Below are 26,446 nucleotides of genomic sequence, written 5' to 3' on the forward strand. Positions count from 1 at the left end.
ATTGGGGTTCTCTTACAAAATAAATATACATACCGCCTAGCTACATAATTATACATTGTAACTATCAATTCAATTACATTGATATGGTGTTTCTCGTTTTTACTACTTGTTTTACAATAACAGTAAAAGAGATCCATTGTGTCCCCCGAATATGTGAAGTATAGCTTTTAGTTCCTGTAACTGTATTTCTAGACGGGGGCGTTTGCTGGTGACACACACGGGGAACCTGTGTGCGATTGAGATGGCGGTCGGAACAGCGAGCACAACTAACGAATAAATATTACCCCGTCTGAACATAAACTGTGGAACTTGTAGCGCCTTCGCTTTTACCCTAAACTGTAACCCGGAACGTAGCATAGCGCTATGGAGAAACCGACAGTCGCACTTGTGTATCAAGCTGTTCAGGCTCTTTATCATGATCCGGACCCCGCCGGCAAAGAGCGAGCCTCTGTGTGGCTGGGGGAGCTACAGAGATCGGTAAGTAAACTTGAGAGATGGGGAGGGGGGGACTTGGAATGGGCCTAGAACAAGACATTGCTAGGCAGGTCGTGTGAGGCCGAAAACAAAACATTGCATCAGAATGCGTAATAGCGTGGTGATATAAAACCATTTGATTTGTGTATGCTAACCCAACAGCGAATGAATGAGCATAGATTCACACGCTAGCTAGCAACACATTGCATAGCATTAGCTAGTTAGCTTAGTCAAGCTAGTTTGTTAGATAACTAACTAGTTAGCATTAGCCACACAGTTCCCCTTTCTACTGCTAGCCTGCTAGTAACTGTCAAATGGAAACGGGGATAAATCTATGGGGGATTTCTCGGTGCAACGAAGATAATGAGGGCAAACAGTAGCCAGCTTTTTCTCGCGTGTAGTCAAACGATCCATAGTGTTTTAAAATGCTAGCTAGTTAGCCACACACAGCAGATAACTAGTTAACGTCCAGTTTTTGCTAGCTAGTTGTTTAGTTAACCCTAGCCAACTACAGTAGCTGTCTTTTACAGAATATGTAGCTCGCGCTAATGACAGCGCCGTTAGCCGGTCAGAGCACAGGAAGAGCGCGAGGCGAGGGTGGCTACCATGATAGCGTCCAATACTTGCTAGCAAACTTGCAGTTTTAGCCACATATGGCTAAATTGCTAAGTAGAGGGGCGTGTTGTCTCGCTAGATAACGTTAGCGGGTTAACGATATTGCCATGGAGGCTTTTGCTTTGAGTCAGTCAGCGAACGTTAACTTGGCTAGTTACACTAACAACTTCCATTTGTGTTGATACTGTTGGGTAAATGGTATGTGCCGCTGGTTAACGTTAGCCGTCTTTATTATTTCCGCATCTGTTTGTTTTTTTTCTTCCTCCCATGGTGCTGCATCGGTCTGGTTTCCGCATATTCATTGGTTACTGCCTCAACTCCTGCAGGAAATGCAATCATTGTCTGTCATCGGACAATTGGTGATTGAAATACGGCCCACCTACATGTTGCTGCTACGTATTTCGACCAACTTTAATTTATTACTGTGATAATTTATATAACAATGACCTGCCCGCAGGTTGCATTGAGAGTAACTGGATTCAAAAACGCTATTTCCCCCCACTATCATGCAGTTCCCACAGAAGGGCCTCACAAAGTCAAATATTGATTCTCTAAGAAAAAAATGCAATGTTGCTGAACACGTTTTAAAACACGTTAGACTGTGACACCAGCAACTTCCTGAGTTTGCTGGCACTTGGGGATCTGAACGGTCTAATTTGGGAGAGCAGGAGCCATCTGAGTGATGAGCACTGGTCTGTGCTGTCAGCAGCTTTTTTACCCTGGCTGCCAGGACATACTGGGGACAAATGGGGAAGGGGCTTGGCTGTTAAACTTTGCAATATAAATTCTCATACACATTTTACCAGGTTATACTTTACAGTCCTTATACCATACTCCAGGGTATCTAACAGCTGACCAACTGTTGGTTAAGGCAACAAGAGCTCTATGAAGGGAGCTAGCTAAAGACACCTGATGGTGAACTCATAGGAAGGATATCCGATTTGGCCTACTGTATTTGTAAATAGGCCTACTCCCTTTGGGTCTTTGCTTGATTAGGGTTTAGAAATATGTTTGTGTCGGTAGGGACGCAGAATTGAGAATGTAAGCATAGTGATCCATTTACTAGGATGGTCATTTAAAAACATTTTGACTGTTCGAGTACTCACGTTATTGTTTTGAGTTCTTGAATGGGGAAAAAAAATATTCATTTAAAAAAAATGCAATAAATACAATGTTCACATTTTTCCTGTAGGCCTATGCCGACATTGCGCAACAATGCTTAATTTATCATAACATTACAGATAACTAATCCTAATTGCTAAATTGCCTCGTATATATTATCAATTTATAGCAAGTTAACGAAACCTTAATATCAACTGATTTATATTATATTGTGGAACAGTCTCCTAAAAGGCAGTAACCTCAGCAGTGGCACTTTCTTGTAGAAGCCTATGGCTGTGCAATTGCATAGCCTTGCTTTGTTAATTTAGCAGACCCCGCTTATTTCCCGAGACCTTATCACAGTCGACGCTTATTTTACAGTAAAAAAATCATGATGTAACATAACAGAAGTGACGCGCATCTCAAGTCTGCAACAGTTATTCTCAGTGATCATTTGAAACTGGGCTCAATGTGGCTAGTTGAAATACCTCCTTTTTTTTCTCTTCGGGGTTACAAACCACAATCTGTCACTTCGATACACGGATGTTCGATTTAGTTTATTCTGCCTGTTCATTGTAATTTTCTAAATGGATGAACAATTCCACATTGAGCACTGCATGGTGTTGAATTACAGCCATTACATATGTTTTGTGAGTAGGCCTATGCTTAATTATTCCGATGAAAATATGCTCTTTGTCAAACTGTTTTGTCTATTTTTCAGTGTGGATCTTGTCTGTTTAGGGGGTTATAGCCTAGGCTAATGGAGTGGATGAACAGGGACTTTTTGTTGTGACACTTTTTTGACAATGTGTCTTGCTGACAAAAGGACCTTTTTTGTAGAGAGAAATGTCGGGACACTTGAAATGGGCCTGAAATACGGGACTGTCCTGGGATGACAAGTGTGTGTGTGTGGGGGGGTTAAACAAACAATGATTGGGGGGGGGGGGGGGTTAAACAAACAATGATTGGTGTTTTTTTTAAATATTTTGGAATAAGATTTGATTTTCATATTTGCCACTAGCAGTTATTACAGAAAGGAATGTTATAAACTATTTTATTACAAGTCCTACAATGATTGGGGGGGGGGGGGGGTTAAACAAACAATGATTGGTGTTTTTTTTTTATATTTTGGAATAAGATTTGATTTTCATATTTGCCACTAGCAGTTATTACAGAAAGGAATGTTATAAACTATTTTATTACAAGTCCTGCTAACTTTTTCTCCCCATCAATGTGTCCTTTCCACCCTGTTTAGTCAGTTGATTGTTCCTGGGTATCCTTTACAGACCATTTAGCCGTGTGGGCCGGTGTGTGTAAATCTGGCGGGTATAACCAGTATCCTGTTTTTTTTACTTGTTTCGGTAACCTTCAAATCATATTTATTTGTCACATACACATGGTTAGCAGATGTTAATGTGAGTGTGGCGAAATGCTTGTGCTTCTCGTTCCGACCATGCAGTAATATCTAACAAGTAATATAACCTAACAATTTCACAACTACCTGATACACACAAGTGTAAAGGAATGAATATGAATATGTACTGTCTGAATAAAGTTGGTGGCGCCAACTTTTTCTCCCCGTCTCCCCTCCCCGCAGATGTACGCGTGGGAGTTGGCAGACCAGCTCCTCCAGCTGAAACAGGACGTGGAATCTTGTTACTTTGCCGCCCAGACCATGAAGATGAAGATCCAGATGTCGTTCTTTGAGCTTCCCCCAGAGACCCATATCGCCCTCCGAGACTCCCTGCTCTCACACATACAGAGCCTCAAAGACCTCTCCCCCATCATCGTCACCCAGGTAATGGCCGCCTCGCCCATTGATGTAACTTGGAGTAACGCCCTTCCATCCAATTATTGTCCACCCTGTCACAGTGACCACTGAAACTCCAGGATGACTTGGATTTCTGTCTGCAGACTTTATGCTCCTAGAATGCTCTCAAGGAATGTCCCACTGCCCATCTAAATGTCCCAAAAGGCTTAGCAATGCACAATAGAAATATAGCATTTACCCCAATGTACCACTACAGAGGAGTAGCTGTGGTACAATTTAACAAGTACAATATTACGTGGCATTAAGATACTCTAATCCTTACAAGTTCTTCCTGTTTGCTTGTCTCATTTCTCCTGTCCCATTCCTCTTGTCCCATTCTCAGCTAGCTCTGGCCATTGCAGACCTCGCCCTACAGATGGCCTCCTGGAAGGGCTGTGTCCACACCCTCATTGAAAAGTAAGACCCCTCCCATTAGCGCTCAACCACCCATCTCGGATCACAACTGTGGATAACAGAATGCAAGATTTACAGGATATTAAACCGCTGTAGGGAGTTCTATAAAGTTGAATTCTATTGAAAACAGTTAATGAGATGGTATGTTTGAGGTGACATTAAGCTTAAAATACATCTCCTTCATGCTAATTTTCTCATAACCGACTGCTGCCGTCTCTCCTCCCACTCTCCTTGCCCCTCTTTCTCTCTTCGTCTCGCTCTCTTTTTTTCTTCTTAGGTATAGCAATGACGTCAGCTCCATGACGTTTCTGATAGAGATCCTTACAGTGCTCCCCGAGGAGGTCCACAGCCGCTCCTTGCGCATCGGCGCCAATCGCAGGACAGAGATCATCGAGGACCTGGCCTATTACTCCAGTACTGTGGTTACCCTACTGGTGAGAGTTCTATCCATTCCTCTCTCTCTTGCCAACACTCACATACTAGCCTATTTTACCCACCTGATTAAGCTGGTCTAAACTAGAGCATCCGCCACCACTCCCCCTTACTGGATAAGCAGACCTCCCATGGGTTCATTATCTAAATTTAAAACCCTGGGGTGTACAGCCTCATTATCACAAAGCTATTCAACTACTACCTTAGAGGGACAAACTGAACCGCTCACTTTGTAGTATATCTTTCTCTGCAGAATGTCTAAGGTTGACTGTAGATGTTTGTGAGGATTAAGTGTAAAAATGTAGGAGTTGTCCTCCTAAAACGAACAGAAAAGAAACAGAACTATACTGTTTCTGTTGAGGGTTACGTCAACCTACAATCAACAATTTGCCTGGAGTCAATATTGATTACACCTGTCGTGACTGTTTTGTTGGGTGAACTTCCTTGTGCGTTTGGACACAGCATTGTGGTTTTGATAAGGGTCTGTGTTAGCTCGTGTGTGTGTGTGTTGTCACTCTGTCTACAGATGACGTGTGTGGAGAAGTCTGGCAGCAATGAGAAAATGCTGATCAAGGTGTTCCGCTGTCTGGGCAGCTGGTTCAACCTGGGAGTTCTGGACAGCAACTTTATGGCCAACAACCAGCTCCTCATGGTCCTTTTCCAAGTGCTGGTATGTCTGTGTCTCAGTCTCTTTCTCTCCCTGTTTGTCTGGCTTTCTCACGCTCTCTCTCATCGCATTTTGGAATCACAAATTAACAGTGCTAGTGACACACTCCCGAAAACAAACAACTTTTAGGATACTCCCAAAGTCTCAACACTGTAGCGGTATTTGTTCCTAACCTTTATTTATGCAGCCATGGGGGGGAATAATTTATGCTGGTTTAGAATACTTATATGCACAGTGCATGGTTTATGTTTTTCAGCCTGAACATCTCTTTGATGTACTGTTTTCTCTCTTTTTTATTTGTATTTTTTTTGCAGCAGAGAGACGAGACGTCCACCAACCTGCACGAGGCCGCGTCCGACTGCGTGTGTTCAGCACTGTACGCCATCGAGAACGTGGACACGCACATGCCCCTGGCCCTGCAGCTCTTCCAGGGCGTCCTCACGCTGGAGACAGCCTACCACATGGCCGTGGCACGGGAGGACCTCGACAAGTACGAGCGCGCTACTCCCCTTTTCATACGTACACCAAGATCACCTATCCAATCACCACACCCCTTCCTGCCCCAAATCTATCCCTCCTCTCCTTTGCTCTTGATGTTGAGCTCTTCTGTCTCTTCTCTGCTGTCCTCTGTGTGGAAGAAAAGAGTGATCACTTTTATCCACAAGTCTCTCCTTCTCCTTTTGTTCTCAGAGTGTTGAATTACTGTAGGATCTTCACTGAGTTGTGTGAGACGTTTCTGGAGACTACAGTCAGGAGTCCAGGCCAGGGCATGGGAGACCTGCGGACGCTTGAGCTACTGCTCATCTGTGCAGGACACCCTCAATATGAGGTACACACACACACGAGCGCGCACACACACTCTGTTGCTTTGGGTGGATTTCAAGTTCTCTTCTGGTTCATCTCAGGTCGTGGAGATCTCCTTTAACTTCTGGTATCGTCTGGGAGAGAACCTGTATAAGACCAACGACCCTGCCCTCCACGGCATCTTCAGACCCTATATCCAGAGACTGCTGCACGGCCTGGCCCGCCACTGCCAACTAGACCCCGACCACGTAAGGACCACCCGCCACATGACAAGGAGTCCTTAACCAACTCCAGTGATGCCGACCGTACTCCTCAATACTCTTCTGGTGTCATATCTGATTTGTAGAATCCCATAACCATGTGCATCTCATTAAGTAGTTCAGTACATCATTTAACTTTGGCGGCACTATATCATTCATTCCTTCTCTACTTTTGTGTTGATCCACAGGAGGGCATCCCAGAAGATACTGATGACTTTGGGGAGTTCAGGATGAGGGTGTCTGATCTTGTGAAGGATGTAATTTTCCTTGTGGGCTCCATGGAATGTTTCTCCCAGGTAGCTACCTTTTTTTGGAAATTAGAAGTTCAAATGACGTCATTAAGACAAATGACAATCTATACAGACTTCCTTCTCTTTTTTCCCCCCTCTCTCTCCTTTCCTCCCTCTTGCTCTCTCAGTTGTACTCCACTCTAAAAGAAGGGAACCCTCCCTGGGAGGTGACTGAGGCTGTTCTCTTCATCATGGCCGCCATCGCCAAGAGTGTAGACCCGTGAGTGTCCTCTTCGTTCTGTTAATGAGTAATAATGTGCTATGACTAAATCGCTTCCCCCACCGTGTAGAATGTGTACAGCTACTTGTTGATTTGTATATCCTTCCCCCAAGGTGTTTGTGTGTAACGTGTTAATGCTTCCCCCCCTGTCAGTGAGAACAACCCCACCCTGACAGAGGTGTTAGAGCAGGTGGTGCTGCTGCCAGAGACTGTCCATATCGCCGTGCGCTACACCAGCATTGAGCTGGTGGGGGAGATGAGCGAGGTCGTTGACCGCAACCCGCGGTTCCTAGGTAGGTTCAGTCGTCACGCTACGGTCAATATCTTAGCTCGGGTCCTGAGTGATTGAGTTCATCAATTTAGAGGTTCATCTTCATCTCTGTGTGTGTGTATGCCCCTCGTTTTGAGCTCGTCTCCATTTCCTTGTCATTTTTCTTTGTTATTTTTCCATTCCTTGTTCCTTCCTGTGTCAAATGCCTGTCACTCTGTTTTGTTATGTCCCTGCTGTGTTACGAATGTGCGCCTCTGTCTGTGCGCCTCTGTTGGCTGCGTACTCTGGATGTGTGCATGACCTTAGCCCCGCTCTATGTCACAGACCCCGTGCTGAACTACCTGATGAAGGGCCTGAGGGAGAAGACCCTGGCTTCCGTGGCGGCCAAGGCCATCCATAACATCTGCTCTGTGTGTCGGGACCACATGGCCCAGCACTTCCAGGGCCTGCTGGACATCGCCCGTGCCCTCGACTCCTTCGCCCTGACGACCGAAGCCGCCGTAGGCCTCCTCAAAGGTAACCTTATGCCACCCTTATTTTATTTTTTTACGTAAAAATGAAGGTGTAGATCAGATCTAATATTGCAGATAGAAGCCACAATCTATCTGTGTAATTGTCTGTATTTTCAATCCCCCACTTTATTTTGTATCTGTATTTTCCCCTAACCCTACCACCCCTCCCCTAATTGTAGTAAATGAATGGACAACGATACTTCTACTTCCAGCTTATACATACTATTAACCTTTTACGTACACAATATATTTGTACCTTTTGTTTGTTTTTTTAGTCCCATCCTTCAGCTACCCTCAACCCCTCCCATCTATCTCTGAAGATCATCCCGTTTTGACTTCTAGTTGCCATATATACACTTACATACAGTACCAGTCAAAAGTTTGGACACCTACTCGTTCAAGGGTTTTTCTTTATTTTTTACTATTTTCTACATTGTAGAATAATAGTGAAGACATCAAAATAGATGAAATATTTGTTCTGTCTTTTCTGGTGGATTAAACCGGAATTGAAACCAGCTTTCTATGTCTTGTTTTAAAAATATCAGAAAGTGTGAAGTTGTAATCTGAATGAAGATAAAAAAAAAAGGTCATTCTTGAACACTGGGTGAGCCATTCTTACTAATCTGCTAGAGAACCAGTTCGGGTATAAGTATAGATTTTGTATGCTGAAAGTGAGAGGTCCAATGCTTTAATATTTAGTCGTTTCTGCCTTCCTAATTCGTATTTATTCATACAAATAGGGCCCGTTCCAAATGAAGTGGAATAAAAATAAAAAGTAATTGAGTGTAGGTAGGGCCATGAGTAAAAAGGTCAACTGGGATATGACTAAATAATTAATCGGGTGTTTTTATACATACTTTTTTCTCCTCAAATAGACAGGTGTTGTCCTTTCCATGGTAGCAACATCTTCTCTAATTTGGGTAACTTTATATTGTAGTGAGAATGTATTTATTTTGGGATATGAATACAGCGTATTTCCACTTCACCGTCGGACCATTTTATTGGTAAAATACCCAGTAATGTTAAAGATGTATTTCATTTTTTAATATTGGTGCATTTATCATAATTCGAGGTTCGAAAATGTTCAAAAAAGGATCTGTATCCTGAGGCTGTGCAGGGATCAAAAATCGAATCCAATTGTATTTTTTACATGCGCCGAATACAACGGGTGTGAAATGCTTACTTTACAAGCACCTTATCAAACAATGTAGTTTAAGAAAAAATAGCAATATAACAAATTTAAGGAGCAACAATAAAATAACAGTAATGAGACTATATATACAGGGGGTTGTGGTACAGAGTCAATGTGGCAGGGGCACCGGTTAGTCGAGGTAATATGTAGGTAGGGGTAAAGTGACACTGCAGGGATAGAGTAGCAGCCGTGTAAAGATGGGGTGGGGAAAATGCAAATAGTCCGGGTAGCCATTTGATTAGATGTTAAGGTGTCTAATGGCTTGGGGGGGAGGGGGGGGGGGTTGACGCTGTTTAGAAACCTTTTTGACCTAGGCTTGGAGCTCCGGTACCGCCTGCCGTCCCCTAGCAGAGCGAACAGTCTATGACTAGGGTGGCTGGAGCCCTTGGCAATTTTTTTTCTTATGGCCTTCCTCTGACACCGCCTGGTATAGAGATCCTGGATGGCAGGAAGCTTGGCCCCAGTGATGTACCCTCTGTAGTGCCTTGTGGTTGGAGGTAGGGCAGGTGATACAACCAGTCAGGGTGCTCTCTGGTGCAGCTGTAGAACTTTTTGTCAAATCTTCCCAGTCTCCTGAGGGGTAAAGGGTGTTTTCTCTTCACAACTGTCTTGGTGTGTTTTGGATCGTTTGTTTGTGATGTGGGCGCCAAGAAACCTGAAGCTCTCAACCTGCTCCACTACAGCCCCATCGGGGAGAATTGCAGATTTAAACGAACATGAATCGTCACCGTACCATGACACCTTTCTGCTCCGCTCCGTCTCTATTCTGTCTCTCACTTTCAATCTCTTGTTTTTACGATTCTCTCAATTGCTGGTCCATATCTGTCGGCAATTTGTTCTCTCTGGACTGTGGCTCGACGTTCCGTTTGTCTTTTTTGTTTTGATTGCCTACTGAGGTTGATTTGTATTAAACGGTGGTGTTGCTCTGTCACCGTGGTAATGCTGGTTGTTTTACCTTGCAGGTACAGCCCTGGTCCTGGCTCGCCTGCCCCTGGAGAAGATCGCTGAGTGTTTGAGTGACCTGTGTGCTGTGCAGGTCATGGCCCTCAAAAAGGTGTGTGTTGTTCTGCCGTTTTGGTTATGTGTGTGTGAGGTACCTTAGTAGAATTGTGTAGCACTATTGTAGTGTAACAGTTTTGTGGATTGGGTTTTTGTGTAATACCAACAGGTTTGCTTGTTTGTCTCTTATCCTCAGCTTCTCTCTCAGGACCCCAGGAATGGGAAAGCTGCTGACCCCACTGTCTGGCTGGACAGACTAGCCGTCATCTTCCGGTACGCTCAACCCATTTATAACACATTTATACTATATATACATATCCTGGTTGCACAGGTCATGTCTTATGTAGCTATATGGCTGCTATATAGATATGATGATTTGGGTTGGTTGTTTTAATATTTTAAGCAGAAATTTTAATCTTAATGTTTTTTTCCCCCCAGACACACAAACCCCATCGTAGAGAATGGACAGACACACCCATGTCAGAAAGTTATCCAGGAGGTAAAGCAACTGTCCGTTTTTTTCACCCTCTAGATTTTTATAGCAATTTTTTTGGTGTTTGGACAAAGCTACCATTGCATACAACCTGCTTTGTTCAACCCATTAAGTCGACTTCGTTTTAATGGGGCTCAAATGGGGCTATTCTGGCGCTCAACTACCCTGATTCTTCTCTCCCTTGCAGATTTTAACTTCAACTTGAGGCCATGATTGAGTACAGTCATTCCCGCAGCTTCTCATGCTAAATCTGCATTGGGTGTTTCCTTGGTTCTCTGTAGATCTGGCCGGTCCTATCAGAGACTCTGAACACACACCAGGCTGATAACCGCATCGTGGAGCGCTGTTGTCGCTGCCTGCGGTTTGCTGTGCGCTGCGTGGGCAAGGGCTCTGCCTCTCTACTACAGCCACTCGTCACACAGGTGCGTGTCCCTGTGTTTGGTTCACGATACGCCCCATATACAGATGGATCAATCTTGGTTGGCGTCTGTTATTTGTGTACACAAAATCCTTTGCCACCGGGTGCTTGTTGAGCCCAGGGCAGCTGGTGACTGACAGTTAGGCTGAATGTCCAGTATAGGGTTGTAACTTCTCCAAACCCCTGGGTTGATGGGATTCCCTGGCTTTCTGATTATTCTCTCTTGAATCTAGATTTCTGGGAATTTACTGGAATTTTTTACTCTAGTATAGATCCTTAATATAATGTGTGTGTTTTCAGATGGTCAGCGGAACTTAACATTAACGCTTGTCTGCTTGCTCGGGGGAAAGTTTAACAAAACAAAAACATTCGGACGAGCAGATTTAAAGTGGTCTGAATTGACGACTGCAAACAATCATCATGAAACAACTAGGTTACTTCGATCATAACTTGATTACAGTCATCCGGATACGATGTTTTGCTCACTGTCCTCCCAATCTCTGCAGAGACGTCGGAGGCCTGCACTGACAGGCGAGGTGCGTTTTTGAGGTCAAAGCGAGCCGCGTTAGAACACTTGTTGGTAATAGCTACTGAGCAATTTGCCCAGTTGTAGCAAATGTTTGGTCAGTAACAAGAATCCTGGTAAAGTAATGGTGTCTGTCAGCGGTGTGCCAGTTTCCGGATGAGGGAGGGAGGGAGAGAGCGAGACGGAGAGTGACATTTTGCGCCGCAGGTAAATAATGATATGCAAAAGACAGTCTAGATAACCAGCCAAACTACACAATGTTTTGAATTTAGATCTCGCTAGTTAACTATTAGCATGCATCAAATGTCATGTCTGGCGTCCTAAAATAACTTTCCACTATAACCGCAAATGGCCAACATGCAGTTGATGAAACCAATACTGCATTCTCCAGTTGTAAAACCGTCTCACTCGCTCAAAATTGTCTAGGATTCTCCCCTGTTCAAAACTAAGAAATATTCTTAGAATAGCCTAATTGACAAGTAACTCCTGTGCTGTCAAGATCTCCCCTGAACACTAAAATAATTTAACCTTACAAATAGATTCTAACTTCTAAATTGGCGACCTCGCCCACCATAACCATTTAATCCCTGGTTCATTGAATGAAGATAATAATTTTATAAAGACAAAGTATTTGGTTGTAATTGTAATGTTGCAGGGTGGCCAACCCTCATCTGGGAGAGCTACTGGGTGTGCAGGATTTTGCTCCTTTCCTGTTCGAACACACCACATTGCTCAACAGGTCCTTGATAAGCTGACTGGTGTGTTTTGAGCAGGGTTGTATCAAAATCCTGCACCCCCAGTAGTTCTCCAGATGGAGGGTTGACGAACCACGTGTTTTATCCAGTAGCTCATCAGTGCAGTATTTCTACGTTGTGGGGGATGCTCAAGGCCCAATGGTAGGAGATATAATACATGGGATCAGAGACCAGCAGCCTTCCATTGTCAACACCAGTGATTTACAATGAATGTTATTTTGGGAAGTGGTTCCTTGCATGATACAACACAATTTTCAGGAAACTTTTTGGCCTTGGTGTTATATATATTTTTTGTGTGGAAGGGAGGGGGGGGGCACACAGACTGAGCTTTTGGACAGGTACAAATTCAGTCACAAAAGTTCATGTCAAGCCCTGGTCAGTTTGTACCAGGTGTAAAGATGTGAAGATGTTGTGTTTCAGATGGTCAGTGTGTATCAGGTGTATCCCCACTCCTGCTTCCTGTATCTGGGCAGCATCCTGGTGGATGAGTACGGCATGGAGGAGGGCTGCAGACAAGGTCTACTGGACATGCTGCAGGTAGGGGAGGCATAGTTCACTAGAGTGGCGGTGGAACTCTGGCTGTTATTGGTTTTGAACTGACTTTGTCCCTTCTCTCTACCCGTAGGCTCTTTGTATGCCCACCTTCCAGCTATTGGAGCAGACCAACGGCCTCCGTAACCACCCAGACACAGTAGATGACCTCTTCAGACTCGCTACCAGGTATGATCAACTGGAACACAGTTTAAACTGTTGCTCCTCTCCCTCCAAAATAAATAGTTCACTTAATTTCAACGGGTCTCGTCTGAGTGGCAGGAATGAAACCTAACCATTGCTGGGGACCTGACATTGGCATTCTTGTTTTACGGCATTCAGGTTATAAAGAAGATTCTCTCTCTCTCTCTCTCTCTGACATGTCTGTCTTCCCGTGTCTCTCTCTCTCTCTCGCTTCTTCTCTCTGCAGGTTTGTCCAGCGTAGTCCCATCACCCTGCTCAGCAGTGGCATCATCGTTCACATCATCCAGTGTGCCATCGCGGCCACGACACTGGACCACCGGGATGCCAACTGCAGCGTCATGAAGTTTGTCAGAGACCTCATCCACACGGGCGTCAGCAACGACGTGAGTCCGTCCCAACAGTCAATCTATTTCAAGTCCGTTTGTTTGACGTCTCTGTTGCAGAATGCACAGAATCCCTGATCTACAAATTATATTTGTATCCCAAATTATTCCTTATGTCATCAAGATGAGCAAATCTGTGCCTCGCCTTGCTCAAACATGTCCCATCAAACACGGGGATTCACTGTTTGACGATCAATCAAGTCTCCTCTGAATAACAAGTCAGTCAGATTGTCATGTTTTTCCCCCCCCCATTGCAGCACGAGGATGACTTTGAGCTGCGGAAGCAGCTAATAGGCCAGGCCATGGGGCAGCACGGGCAGCAGTTGGTCACCCAGCTCATGCACACATGCTGCTTCTGCCTGCCACCTTACACACTCCCCGATGTGGCTGAGGTGCTCTGGGAGATCATGGTGTTCGACAGGCCGGTGAGTCTCTCACACGTACATTGACACACACACACACACACACACTTAGCTCTTTCGGTTCTGACAGTACTTGTACACATACACTGGTGTCTTCAGCAGGTGCTCGCTGTCATACCACAAGATGGCGATAAGAGAACATCTTTCAACAGGGACCACAATTCATATTCACACACACTTACAATGACATTGGCATGACAGCACTTTCACTCATGAGATAAGTGTTGGAGTGCTTCAATTGCATTGCTTTTAACGTTGCGGACATGTTTTCTAGACGTTCTGCCGCTGGCTGGAGAATGCGCTGAAGGGGCTTCCTAAAGAGACGTCAGGCGGGGCGGTGACCGTCACACACAAACAGCTCACAGACTTCCACAAGCAGGTCACCAGGTGAGCATATCACAGCCACGCCCATTCCATGCTTCTCAAGTGTAATCTGGTGCAGTTGTACCCATCAGGTGCATTCCTTCCAGAAATGATCTAATTAGCCACATGTTGTCCTCATAGGTTCAGGAGTTATGTCAGGTGAAACTCTGCGTAGTAGTTGACTCCCTGTCAGCTGTTGATGTTCTGACTCTGGGAAGAGCTCGTGTCACTGGGCGTGCTCAAACAAGCTGCTCCAGTGGAACGCTGGGAAACCGGAGTAGGGAAACCTCATGGATTCCCTGCCACAAGTTCAAGCTCGCCTAGAAGCGTCCCTTCCCTGCCCCAGTTTTCCAGCGCTCCACCCTCCCTCCCACGCAGTGTCTGAGGGAATGGGTGCTTCAGATAGATGACAGCTAAAATCCAATCTGATTTGTCACATGCGTCATATACAACGGGTGTAGACCTTACACTGAAATGCTTACTTACGACCCCTAACCGAAAGTGCAGTTTAAAATAATATGGATAAGAATAAGAGAAAAGTAACACGTAATTAAAGAGGAGAAGTAAAAACAAAATAACTATATACAGGAGGGTGCCGGTACAGAGTCAATGTGGGGGGCACCGGTTAGTTGAGGTAGTATGTACATGTACATGTAGGTAGAGTTAGTGACTATGCATAGATAATAACAGAGTGGCAGTGGAGAGAGGAGGGCAATGTGAATAGTCTGGGTAGCCATTTGACTAGATGTTCAGGAGGCTTGTGGGTAGAAGCTGTTCAGAAGCTTCTTGGACCTAGACTTGGCGCTCCGGTACCGCTTGCCGTGTGGTAGCAGAGGGAACAGTCTATGACAAGGGTGGCTAGAGTCTTTGACAATTTTCAGGGCCTTCCTTTGACACCGCCTGGTATAGAGGTCCTGGATGGCAGGAAGCTTGGCCCCAGTGATGTACTGCCCTCTGTAGTGCCTTGTGGTCGGAGGCCGAGCAGTTGCCATACCAGGCAGTGATGCTCTCGATGGTGCAGCTGGAGAACCTTTTGAGGATCTGAAGACCCATGCCAAATCTTTTCAGTCTCCTGAGGGGGAATAGGTTTTGTTGCGCTCTCTTCACGGCTGTCTTGGTGTGCTTGGACCATGTTAGTTTGATGATGTGGACACCAAGGAACTTGTAGCTCTCAACCTGCTCCACTGCAGCCCCGTTGATAAGAATGGGGGCGTGCTCGGTCCTCATTTTCCTGTAGTCTACAATCATCTCCTTTGTCTTGATCAAGTTGAAGGAGAGGTTGTCCTTGCACCACACGGCCAGGTCACTGACCTCCTCCCTATTGGCTGTCTCGTTGTCAGTGATCAGGCCTACCACTGTTGTCATCGGTAAATTTAATGATGGTGTTGGAGTCTTGCCTGGCTGTGCAGCCATGGTCAGCGCATGCTCGCAGTACACATCCTGGTAATCCGCCTGGGCCTACGGCCTTGTGAATCAAGTCTTCCGGAACAGCTGGTGCTCTCATGCATGTTTCAGTGTTATTTGCCTCGAAGCGAGCATAGAAGTAGTTTAGCTCGTCCAGTAGGCTGTGCTTCCGTTTTGTAGTCTGTAATGGTTTGCAGGCCCTGCCACATCTGACAAGTGTCAGAGACTGTGCAGAACGACCTGATCTTAGTCCTGTATTGATGCTTTGCCTGTTTCATGGTTTGTCGGAGGGCAAAGCGGGATATCTTATAAGATTCCGGTTTAGAGTCCCGCTCCTTGAATGCGGCAGCTCTAGCCTTTAGCTCAGTGCGGATGCTGTCTGTAATCCATGGTTTCTGGTTGGGGTATGCATGTACGGTCACTGTGAGGACGACGTCAACGAAGCCAATGACAGATGTGGTGTACTACTCAATGCCATTAAAGGAATTCTGGAACATATTCCAGTCTGTGCTAGCCAAACAGTCCTGTAGCTGAGCATCTGCTTCATCTGGCCTCTTTTATTGATATAGTCACTGGTGCTTCCTGCTTTAATTTGGCTTGTAAGCAGGAATCCGATTAGTATTTCTGAGGGAGCACCTTGTTCACAGTAGGAGTCTTGTGAGACAAACTGCAGGCTAGACATGGGTTCATTTCAGTTCAGATTAATATAAAGTGACCTTGACTAAATGGCGAGCCTGAATGTTCAATGACCTTTTCTTTCAAAATTTAATTTGAAAATAACCTTTAACATGTAAATGTACCAAATTAATAACGTTGCTCTTTCTCAATCTGTCCATCGATCCAGTGCAGAGGAGTGTAAGCAGGTGTGCTGGGCTATCCGGGAGTTCACCAGATTGTTCCGATAGCCACGCCCAAAGAGCTCTGCCAGAACACCAGGTACAGCATCAACCCAAACAGCCCCCACACTGGGATCGACAGACTCCTCTGGTGCCATGTCTTTAGATGGTTCCAAAAAAACCATCTGATCGTATTTACGTTGGTAGTGTCAGTAAGATCGCCTTTGTTTTTCTTCCTCAGGTTAAATATTTTGGCGAACATTCAGAGGTGACGGCAAAGAGGCTGAAGACCGCAGCAGACGAGAATCTAAAGGGATCTCCTACTGGACAGATGGGCGGGACTTGGCACTGTGGAAAGCCAATCAAGACGCATCGCAAGGATTGGAGTGACAGGGTGAACCCGTAAACGAAACGCGCCTTCGACTTTGGCCGTGTGAGAAGAGACGCCCCCCTTCCGCTCCCCTGCCTCACTGTCGCCACAGTAACAGGTGGCATGAGGGTTGAAAGGGGGCAGGGCAGGAGGGCATGTCCAAGGAGGAACGAGAATTCACCGACTCAAAGAAATGGAATGGGATTAGTTCTGGATCCATCTTCAAAAAGAACAAGGGAAGGGGAAAAAACAAAGAAAAAAAAAACAAAGGATGTGCCTGGTTGCAAATCATAATGCATCAAAAAAAGACTTGTACGTTTTTAAATTGAGAAATGATTTATTTTCATGGATGTGTCTTTAGAACTTTAACATGGTCTTGCTGTCGGTGCCATATAGAAAAATAAATAGCAAACCCACGATGCCCTTCACAAATTGGCCACCACTGCCTTGTGGAGGAATTTAGGAAATGGTTGAAGGGAATGCTGGGAGATTTGGCGTCACCTTTGACCTTTTTAAACGTGTTGGCTGGAGTTTTACTGTTCTCTATTGCCAGGGAAGGAGAGTTGTGACAGGTCGAGTGGGACTCTGGCAAATAGTATCTTTTTTTTTTTTTTTCCACCTCTGGCATCGTCCATTCTTGGATAGGCAGACACCGTCATGTTGTGAACAACAATAAAAACGACAGTGAGGAACAAACGTGCCCTTGTCTGTATCATGTTTTAGAGTTTAGACATTTGTTCATCCCAGACCCACAACCCCACTCATCCTCTGGCAGAAACCAGTTAGCCAAGGTGTAATTTGTTGCAGAGCCACTGCTGTCCGTCAGACATGCGTACACACTTTTTTTAGGTGTTGTGTTCTACTTAAATGTCCAGACAGATGCCGACATGCTTGTTGCTGTAACATATTCAGAGACATTTCCACACATGCAACCATACCGTACACATGTTAATAAGCCCCTACTTTTCAATCCCATTCACAATCAACATTTCCAGTGACTGCATGTAGAAGTCCATATGTCACTCACCACCCTTCCAAGGGTAATTTGCTGACTGGTTCACCCTCATTGCCAAGTCCATGTTTTGGATCATGTCCACAATACAACCCGGTCTGTGTTCAAGTCAAACAGGTTCCCTTCCAGCTGTAAAGTGAACATGGAGGTAGTTGTTTCACTGTTCTGGAATTCCCCCACTAGAATCTGAGGGTGAAATGACAATACCAGTAGATGCTTTCACCCATTCACAACCTTGACGTAAACCCCATTCACAGCAAAAAGTACAAAATTGTCTGGTCATGGAATAAATTACCACTTTGCTGATTAACGTAGTCGTTTATTAGTTTATAAAAAAAAAAAGTGTCCATTCTCAAGAAAGCCACGTTCTAGTACAGTAGATTAAGGTGGCTGCGAAAGAAAATTGATAGAAATTAAAGTGACAATTGAGTAATACCTGCCACCATTAAAAAAATACTGCAATGGTATTTATTGAAATTCCAAAAAATAATTTAAGGGACCAAAAAAAGAGAGCAGTTTGGGTTTTGACGATGTACAAGTAGTTCTACCCAAGATCCAGTTAAGATTAGATACAAGGCTCTGGCTGGATGAAGATTCTATAGAATGAGGGAGGCTCAGGGTTGAAAGAAGGCTAATATCCCCACACACAAAATGTTGAATAAGGTTGTTAATCCAAGTGCAGTGTGCTATTAATAGTCCATGAGCAGTCGAGGCCTTGATCCAGGACAGGCCCTGTTGAAGACCCAGCAAGAGGCCCCTGACTCAGGGTCCGTTGGTGGCCCAGGGACCCAGGCCGTGCTGACTCTGGAGAAGCCTCTGGAGCTCCTTGAACTGCTCCACCGTCTGGTCCTTCAAGTCTGGGTTGGAGATCTGCAGTCGGATGCTGTCTGTGGACCAGGACAGATCTCCAGAAAACATCTCTGTTAGGATCCGCGCCACCACCGGGACCACCTGGACACAAAATGGATGGACGGGAGGGTCAATGTGATCATTTCGTGTATGTACTGTATCTGGTCAATTCGTTCTGCTCACCTGCACAACGATGAGCTTCTTCTCCTTGGGTTTCCGTTGGTCTGGCCAGTCCTCCCCGAAGCAGAAGCAGAGCTCAAACGGGGGTGGGGTGGGAGTTTCACCTTTCTGGAACAAGATGAGCCCTGTTGTTGGTGTGCACGAGAGGGAGAAAGAAAGAATCTCCTGTAATGTGATATCTGTTCTACAGCTAATCCATGTAGATGCCTGGGCTGTGCAACAATAGCAGTACAAGCAATAAGTACTACTCAAGAGCTTACTCACAGAAAGGGCCTGTGACTGAAATATTCAGGGATCAATTGAAACTCAGACAGCCTCAAGTGAACTGAAAAATCATGACAATGGAGTCCAACGTTATCTGACACTATCATTTGGTGTTGTGATTAATTGATGTCAGTTGGGGATTCAAACATGATGAAACTGCTGCCTTAGATGACTAAAATACCAAGGAATAAAATGGGTAGACTGACTCACCGTGCAGGAAGTTATTGAGGCTGAACACTTTGTACTTCCTCTCCCTCTCCATAGGGTTGGGAGGCCCCTGCTCGTCAACGCCTGGCCCAGACCAATACACCTTGCACTGACACAACCTGATAGCGTATATATCCTGCTCCCAGATCTCCAGGATCAGGCCTCGGTCCATCACATCCAGCAGGTGCTCTGTGTAGAACCGCTGCTTCTCGTTCTGGATGTCGGCCGAGCCAGGGAATAGAACTTGGTTGAGGTTGACAGGGCCGAACAGGTCCACCTGCTCCGGGGTGGGCTCCAAGTGGCCGTAGTACAGCCGGCAGCCCTGGGGGTTACTCACCGTCAGGGAGCCCATCTTGCGACCCCGATACTGGAATTTCATGTCTAGGTCAGTCACTGAAACCAGAGTCAAATAATGTAGTGTTGGAAGAATTGTAAGCACTTCAACAATAGTCAACATTTAATATAGCTCTTTCTAATCATGCCTAACAGTATTCTGACACCAAGTTATCATAAGACTGAAAAAGGAGTGTTTATCAATGAATGACACATTACCGCTTTAGCTACAAAAGGGTAAAACTCGATTTTGCCTATTCCAATTAACTACAGAACCTGTCTTACCGTCCCCCACACTCCCAGACAGCTGCCAGTGTGTTTCATTTGATGGGTGTGACAGGCAGACAGCTATTCCAGACAACTACACTAATGCCTGATTGACTCATTTGATGGATTATAGGCCATCGGAGGCAACAGTTTTGAGTGAATGGATTACAATGTTGGCATTGTGTTGCATGCAGCAAAACCAAATAAAGTTGACGCCCTGTTTTCATGGTTAGGGGAATTACAATGAATATTTTTTTTGGATAACATGCAAGGAACTATTGCAGAAGTGCCTGACTGCCAAAGTAAATCCAAAGTACATAAAGCAGTATTCTCCTCAACAAGGCATGGGTGCTACTCCACTCACATGGCAGGCTGTTCAGCAGGTCATATTTGTAGGGTGGCACCGCCTGCCCTTCTTCCTGGTTCTGGACTCCGGACATGGCCTCCATTGGGGCGGCACCTGGGTGAGGGGCAACCGGAGCCGCAGATGCAGCAGAAGGAACCATGGTGGCCATCTCAGTGACCATAGGAGGCTGCATGCTCCCTCCACCCATCCCCAGGCCGTTGGAGGGTTCTGCGTGTCCATGGTGCACAAAGACCCCATGTTCCAACTTCACCACCAATGGAACGTGGGAAGAAAACTCTGGGGGAGCCATGGTTGGCTGAGGGAGATCCGCTGCCATGGTATTGGCCCCGTTGGGATTGGAGTGCATGTTGGGACTGGGGTACATAGGGGTGTGGTGGGAGGTGCCATATCTGTCATTGAGGGGGGAGCTGAAGGGAACGTCTATCCCATGTGAGGTAGGGAATGCCTGATAACTGCGTGGGTCACTAATTCTGGGGTCTGGGAGAGACAAGAGGACAAACAAACACATAAGACCTTGCATAATGTCAATAGTGACATTTCAAAAAGGGTTTCTGCCTAATTCACAGATGGCTCAGTAGCAAAGGTGTATTGACACTTACCAATGGAGAGGTCAACAATATTCGGCATCTGAAAACAAAGACAAGATTGAATGTTTATGTAACAAAGCTGATACATGGGTATTGTTCTCAGATTGTTCTGAGATAATGGAAAAAGTAATTGTCTACTTTTCTACACTTACCTCCTCCTCCTCATCTTCATCAACGGTGTCTGAAACCAAATTAAAAAGGAATATGCCATCAACATGAAAATCTCAATAATTTCACAAAACATGAATATCTGAAGTTATTTGACAAGTTCAACAAAGCTATTCTAAAGAACTCAATTACATTTGAAGACAGACAAATCAGATAAGACTTGCAAAGCTGCCAATGAGCCTGCATGCTTATGCACGCACTTTTACCTCCATTGCAGGGCTGGTCACAGACCTCGTAGATCTTGTAGGGCTGGACGGGTGTCTCCTTGGTGCCGTCGTATTTCAGTTTGAACTCCCGGCTCTTGTTGAGGGCACAGCGCAGGTTGGCCTTCCACTTGGCAGGGTCCGGCTCATCCAGACCCTCCTGGTACTTCCCTGTCTCCAGAGCCCAGGCCTGGGGGAAGAGAGGGGGAGGCAAGGAAGAGGTTACATTTGAATGAATTAGAGAAGGAGTCACATCTGAATGGAATCAAATGGGTGAGGGTTAAATTAACTTCAAATCAATTAGTCACAACTAGGGTGCATTCAGAAAGTCCTCAGACCCTTTGAATTTTTCCACATTTTGTTACATTACAGCCTTAAATTGTTTTTTTCACCCCTCATCAATACACACACACACCATAATGACAAACCAAACAGGTGTTTAGAAACTGAAATATCACATTTTACATAAGTATTCAGACCCTACATTCTAATACTTTGTTGAAGCACCTTTGGCAGCGATTACAGCCTCAAGTCTTCTTAGGTATGACACTACAAGCTTGGCACACCTGGATTTGGGGGTGATCCTCTCAAGCTCCGTCAGGTTGGATGGTGAGTGTCGCTTCACAGCCATTTTCAGATCTCTCCAGAGGTGTTCGATCGGGTTCAAGTCCGGGCTCTGGCTGGGCCACTCAAGGACATACATAGACTTGTCCCGAAGCCACTCCTGCGCTGTCTTGGCTGTGTTCTTAGGTTCATTGTCCTGTTGGAAGGTGAACCTTTGCCTCAGTCTGAGGTGCTGAGTGCTTTGGAGCAGGTTTTCATCAAGGATCTCTATGTACCCTCAAGCCTGACTAGTCTCCCAGTCCCTGCCGCTGAAAAACATCCCTACAGCATGATGCTGCCACCACCATGCTTCACCATAGGGATAGTGCCAGGTTCCCTCCAGATGTGATACTTGGCATTCAGGTCAAAGAACTCAAACTTGTTTCTCATGGTCTGAGAGTCATTTAGGTGTCTTTTGGCAAACTCCAAGCGGGCAGTCATGTGCCTTTTACTGAGGAGTGACTTTCGTCTGGCCACTCTACCATAAAGGCCAGATTGGTGGAGTTCTGCAGAGATTGTTGTCGTCCTGGAAGGTTCTCCCATTTTCACAAAGGAACTCTGCAGCTCTGTCAGAGTGATCATTGGGTTCTTGGTCACCGCTCTAACTAAGGCCCTTCTCCCCCGATTGCTCAGTTTGGCCGGACGGACAGCTCTAGGAAGAGTCTTGGTGACTTCTTCCATTTAAGAATCATGGAGGCCAATGTGTTCTTGGGGACCTTCAATGCTGCAGACATTTTTTTGGTACACTTCCCCAGATCTGTGTCTCGGCAATCTACAGACAATTCCTTCGACCTAATGGCTTGGTTTTTACTCTGGCATGCAGTGTCAACTGTGGGATCTTATCTAGACAGGCGTGGGCCTTTCCAAATCATGTCCAATCAATTCGATTTACCACAGGTGGACTCCAACCAAGTTGAAGAAACATCTCAAGGATGATCAATGGAAATAGGATGCACCTGAGCTCAATTTAAAGTCTCATAGCAAAGGGTCTGAATACTATTGTAAATAAGGTACGTTTTTTTTTTTTTTTATTCATTTGCCCAAAAAAAAAAAAAACGTTTTTGATTTGTCATTATGGGGTACTGGTGTAGATTGACGAGGCAAAAAAGTAATTTAATACTTTTTAGAATAAAGCTGTAATGTAATAAAATGTGCAAAAAGTCAAGGGGTCTGAATACTTTCCGAATGCACGGTAAATGAAGAACAGGGTAATGGCTAATGAGGAAATGGCTAGTCAAAAGAGGCAGGGAGTAGGCTATTGCTGCAGTTAGTGCAGTGGATATCATGTGGACATCCTTACACACGAGATCAAAAAACGCAGAGAGGTTTGACACTAGAGATTCAGTGGAAATGAAACTAAGGCTATTTCAGTACACTAAAACAGTTGATACATTTATCGCTGAATGGGATAAGGAAGTGGTTGGGTGACATAGTAACTGAGTACCTTAGAAATACTCTTGAAATGTGCTACTTCCTAGAAAAAGTTGATCTAAGTACACAAAGTAAGCAGAACTTTGGTCTAACTACATTGTGATATCAGAATGACGACATAGAGTTGAAGTATCCAGATCGGTCATGCCATTCTCAATATGGATCCCCCCCTCTCACCTTGAAGATGGTGTTCTCTTCCTCAGAGGTGGGCAAGTGTCTTGTGGCGTGCCTCCAGGGGATCTGGAAGATCCGGTGGTCCGGGCTGAGCCACTGCAAGCCGGGGTACCTCCCGCTGTTCACCTGGGCTAACAGCCAGGGCTTCAGGCGGATCCTCCGAGGCTGCACACTCATCATTGGGCAGAGCACCACGCAGGGAGGAGAAAAGGGCTTCAGAGGGGGTGGGTGAGTGAATGGGCTGGAAAGGTGAAGGGAAAAGTCATGGTTAAGATGGGTGATTGGGCACTGGGGGATTGTCTTGAAGCGTGATACGATAGTAATGGTTCAGATGGGTGATGAGGCAATGGGGGTAGGGGAATGTGGGGGAGGGGGGTTGAAAGATAAGATACTCTCCCTACCATCTGCAGGAAGAAGGCTGGGGAAAATGGAGAGAGGATGGGTGGGGAAAAGAGAGGTACGAAGGTGGAGAGAGTAGTCAACAAGTCAGATTTACCGTTTTTATTTATGATGGCAACAGGCCTGTTTAGGAAATGATCTGCGAGGAAACAAAAAGTGTTCTGTGGCTGAAGAATACAGAACAAACACACTTTCAAGGCAATAAAAAAAAAAAATAATCACCACAGAGTTAAATGAATTAACATACACAACATGCAACAGTTGTAGGCTATTCCTTAATCCTTTACTCCATTTCATGACAGTCCCAAATTTGCTTTTGTCATCCTAAAATGATGGATTTGATACTAGGACAACAAGCCTAGGACCTCCGGGCACAGATGCAGAGTCCACTGTCACACAATGAGATCATATGAACACAGAGGTCTACAGGTAGCTCCTTTACGGCCAAAGACCAACTTCTGTCTCAAGCAGCACATCAGAGTCAAATATAAGGCCAACTTGTATTTGCCACTGGACGCGCTGAGACAAACTAATGCATCTAGATATAATATGTCCTCTTCCCGAGGCTGCCACAAATGTCCTTCTGAGCCCTTGTACCAACACACACACACACACACACACACGAGTTGAAAAGGGCAAGGTAACTTTAATGAGTATGCAACACAGAACAACAACTGGGTGCAGAGACATCATGGCCATAGGAGGTGCAAGGGGGCATGTGTTTATTTTTGGCAATAACTAGTCCAGATAGGTTTGCCTTTTTTCCGACCTCATAACTAGCTACCAATAAGTTATTTCAGGCTATCAATCAAGTTAGAGTAGCTAGCTTGTCTTTCTCTTAGCTGGCATGCCTGCCGGCAAGGTGGTTAAAGTTTCAAAAAGCAAGCAATTACTAAATAAGACTCACAATCCTTTTAATCTTTCATACAGATTGTTGCAGAATTCCAGAGAAGCATATTTCTTAAAATAAATAAAAACACCAGGGGGACACAGGCAGCTCAAAATACTGTACATGCTTTTTTAATTTTTACATAGAATTAAGAATAATGATTATGGCTCTAGATTGCAGGTGAAGGCTGTTTCAGGTATTTGAAAAATGCTAAATTGTCCAACTTGCGGACAAGGGGGAGGAGAGAGAGAGAGAGAGGACTAGCCCCCCCTCATTCTTCAAGCTTTGTCAAGTTGGTTGTTGATCATTGCTAGACAATCATTTTGAAGTCTTGACATAGATTTACAAGCCGATTTAAGTCAAAACGGTAACTAGGTCTCTTGGAAAAACATTTAATGTTGCCTTGATAAGCAACTCCAGTGCATATTTGGCCTTGTGTTTTAGGTTATTGTGATGCTGAAAGGTGCAATTGTCTCTCAGTGTTTGATGGAGAGCAGACTGAACCAGGTCTTCTTCCAGGATTTTGCATGTACTTAGCTCTATTCCGGGTCTTTCTATCCTAAAAAAACACTCCCTTGTCTTTGCTGATGACAAGCATACCCATACATAATGCAGCCACCACCATGCTTGAAAATATGAAGTGTGGTACTCAGTGATGTGTTGTATTTGCCCCAAACACAACACTTTCAATACATAGCTTTTTAGTGCAGTGTTATTTTAGTTCTTTATTGCAAACAGGATGCATATTTTGGATTACTTTTATTATGTACAAGCTTCCTTCTTTTCACTGTCATTTAGGTTAGTATTGTGGAGTAACTACAATGTTGGTGGGGACATGGTGTGCTTTAAAAAGGGGACTTCCCAATAATTTTAAGAACTTAACAATAATTGCACAAGCCTGGATTACATTGTCTAAACTCTATAATTACATTTTTTTAAACATATTAAAACAGGAATAGCTTCACTAGGTTTCATTCAGGGTGTGCAGAAGACAGGTTGATTTAAAAAGAAAACACATACCGACAAAAGCTGAAAATGGGCCGCCTGCCTGACACTGACATGATCATGTAAACAATCTTCAAATAACAAAAAAATTGTAATCGGTCTGAGAAAAAAAATCTCAATAGGCTACTATAGTTGTTTTAGGAAACAAGTACAACTTTAAGCGGCACCCACCTTTTAACGATATGTCTTCTCCACAAAATGATTTCGTTCCCTTGTATCGAAGAGTTCAAGAACGCTGACTGTAGTGATCCCTCCTTCCACAAACAGAAACAGGCCAGGCAGAGAGTATGCGCGCCGCCACAGGTAAGCTTTTTACTTGGTAGTCTAACTGACACAAACCTTGCCCAACACCGTCACAAGTTCAAAGGAGTGTGTGGGAGAATGACAGTCAGAAAGTCCCAGGCTTATTCAGAAAACTTTCCACAAACAGCGGCCAAACATGATTTGACTTTAAACATGAACAAACGTAGTGCCTGTGTGTTTGCTGAACCTGCCCAGATACCACCCTTCCGGTTGACAGACAGAAGTAATATGCAAACATTGTTTCATTTTCGATAGGCTACTACTACTACCCTAGTGGTTGGAAATGTATACATTTTCAGTGGTGTAAAAAGTACCCAATTGTCATACTTGAGTAAAAGTAAAAATACCTCTAATAGAAAAGTGAAAGTCACCCAGATAAAATACTATTTAAGTAAAAGTATTTGGTTTTAAATATACCTACGTTTCAAAAGTAAATGTA

The 26,446-nt window shown here is 44.8% G+C and overlaps 2 protein-coding genes across 5 annotated transcripts; one reads left to right on the forward strand and one right to left on the reverse strand.

Moving 5' to 3' along the window:
* The first annotated feature begins 204 nt into the window (after positions 1–204).
* LOC110490196 (transportin-3) lies at positions 205–17,462 on the forward strand. 2 transcript variants are annotated; one of them, XM_021563442.2, is made up of 23 exons: positions 205–477; positions 3,788–3,988; positions 4,344–4,417; positions 4,692–4,848; positions 5,373–5,516; positions 5,828–6,003; positions 6,204–6,342; positions 6,419–6,565; positions 6,766–6,873; positions 6,996–7,087; positions 7,241–7,380; positions 7,683–7,874; positions 10,025–10,116; positions 10,258–10,334; positions 10,500–10,560; positions 10,836–10,976; positions 12,674–12,790; positions 12,879–12,973; positions 13,215–13,371; positions 13,629–13,796; positions 14,068–14,180; positions 16,405–16,496; positions 16,638–17,462. In XM_021563442.2, the coding sequence occupies exons 1-22, from the start codon at positions 364–366 to the stop codon at positions 16,463–16,465; spliced, it is 2,766 nt and encodes a 921-aa protein (XP_021419117.1). In that variant the 5' UTR covers positions 205–363; the 3' UTR covers positions 16,466–16,496; positions 16,638–17,462. The 2 variants fall into 2 exon arrangements, with proteins under 2 accessions (XP_021419117.1, XP_021419116.1); XM_021563441.2 differs by having other exon boundaries at positions 7,665–7,874; positions 16,638–17,167.
* On the reverse strand, positions 17,367–26,242 carry LOC110490197 (interferon regulatory factor 5). Of its 3 annotated transcripts, none has more exons than XM_021563443.2 (10): positions 25,876–26,241; positions 23,908–23,949; positions 23,415–23,652; positions 21,201–21,393; positions 20,985–21,013; positions 20,845–20,872; positions 20,243–20,722; positions 19,282–19,671; positions 18,811–18,932; positions 17,367–18,729 (listed from the first exon to the last, which is right to left on the reverse strand). In XM_021563443.2, exons 3-10 carry the CDS (start codon positions 23,589–23,591, stop codon positions 18,541–18,543), a joined length of 1,608 nt encoding a protein of 535 aa, XP_021419118.1. In that variant the 5' UTR covers positions 23,592–23,652; positions 23,908–23,949; positions 25,876–26,241; the 3' UTR covers positions 17,367–18,540. The 3 variants fall into 3 exon arrangements, with proteins under 3 accessions (XP_021419118.1, XP_021419120.1, XP_021419119.1); XM_021563445.2 differs by having other exon boundaries at positions 21,207–21,393; positions 25,876–26,240; XM_021563444.2 differs by lacking the exon at positions 23,908–23,949 and having other exon boundaries at positions 25,876–26,242.
* Between the last annotated feature and the right edge of the window lie 204 nt (positions 26,243–26,446).

This window comes from Oncorhynchus mykiss, chromosome 15 (assembly GCF_013265735.2).
Source record: "Oncorhynchus mykiss isolate Arlee chromosome 15, USDA_OmykA_1.1, whole genome shotgun sequence".
Classification (NCBI taxonomy): domain Eukaryota; kingdom Metazoa; phylum Chordata; class Actinopteri; order Salmoniformes; family Salmonidae; genus Oncorhynchus; species Oncorhynchus mykiss.

Coding starts and splice junctions, on each gene's coding strand:
- LOC110490196 (XM_021563441.2), top strand. CDS start 364: ATGGAGAAACCGACAGTCGCACTTGTGTATCAAGCTGTTCAGGCTCTT. Junction 478..3,787: donor TGGGGGAGCTACAGAGATCG/GTAAGTAAACTT, acceptor CCCTCCCCGCAG/ATGTACGCGTGGGAGTTGGC. Junction 13,797..14,067: donor TCATGGTGTTCGACAGGCCG/GTGAGTCTCTCA, acceptor CATGTTTTCTAG/ACGTTCTGCCGCTGGCTGGA.
- LOC110490197 (XM_021563444.2), bottom strand. CDS start 23,591: ATGATGAGTGTGCAGCCTCGGAGGATCCGCCTGAAGCCCTGGCTGTTA. Junction 19,672..20,242: donor CCTGCTGAACAGCCTGCCAT/GTGAGTGGAGTA, acceptor CTCTGGTTTCAG/TGACTGACCTAGACATGAAA. Junction 18,730..18,810: donor AGAAGCTCATCGTTGTGCAG/GTGAGCAGAACG, acceptor TTTTGTGTCCAG/GTGGTCCCGGTGGTGGCGCG.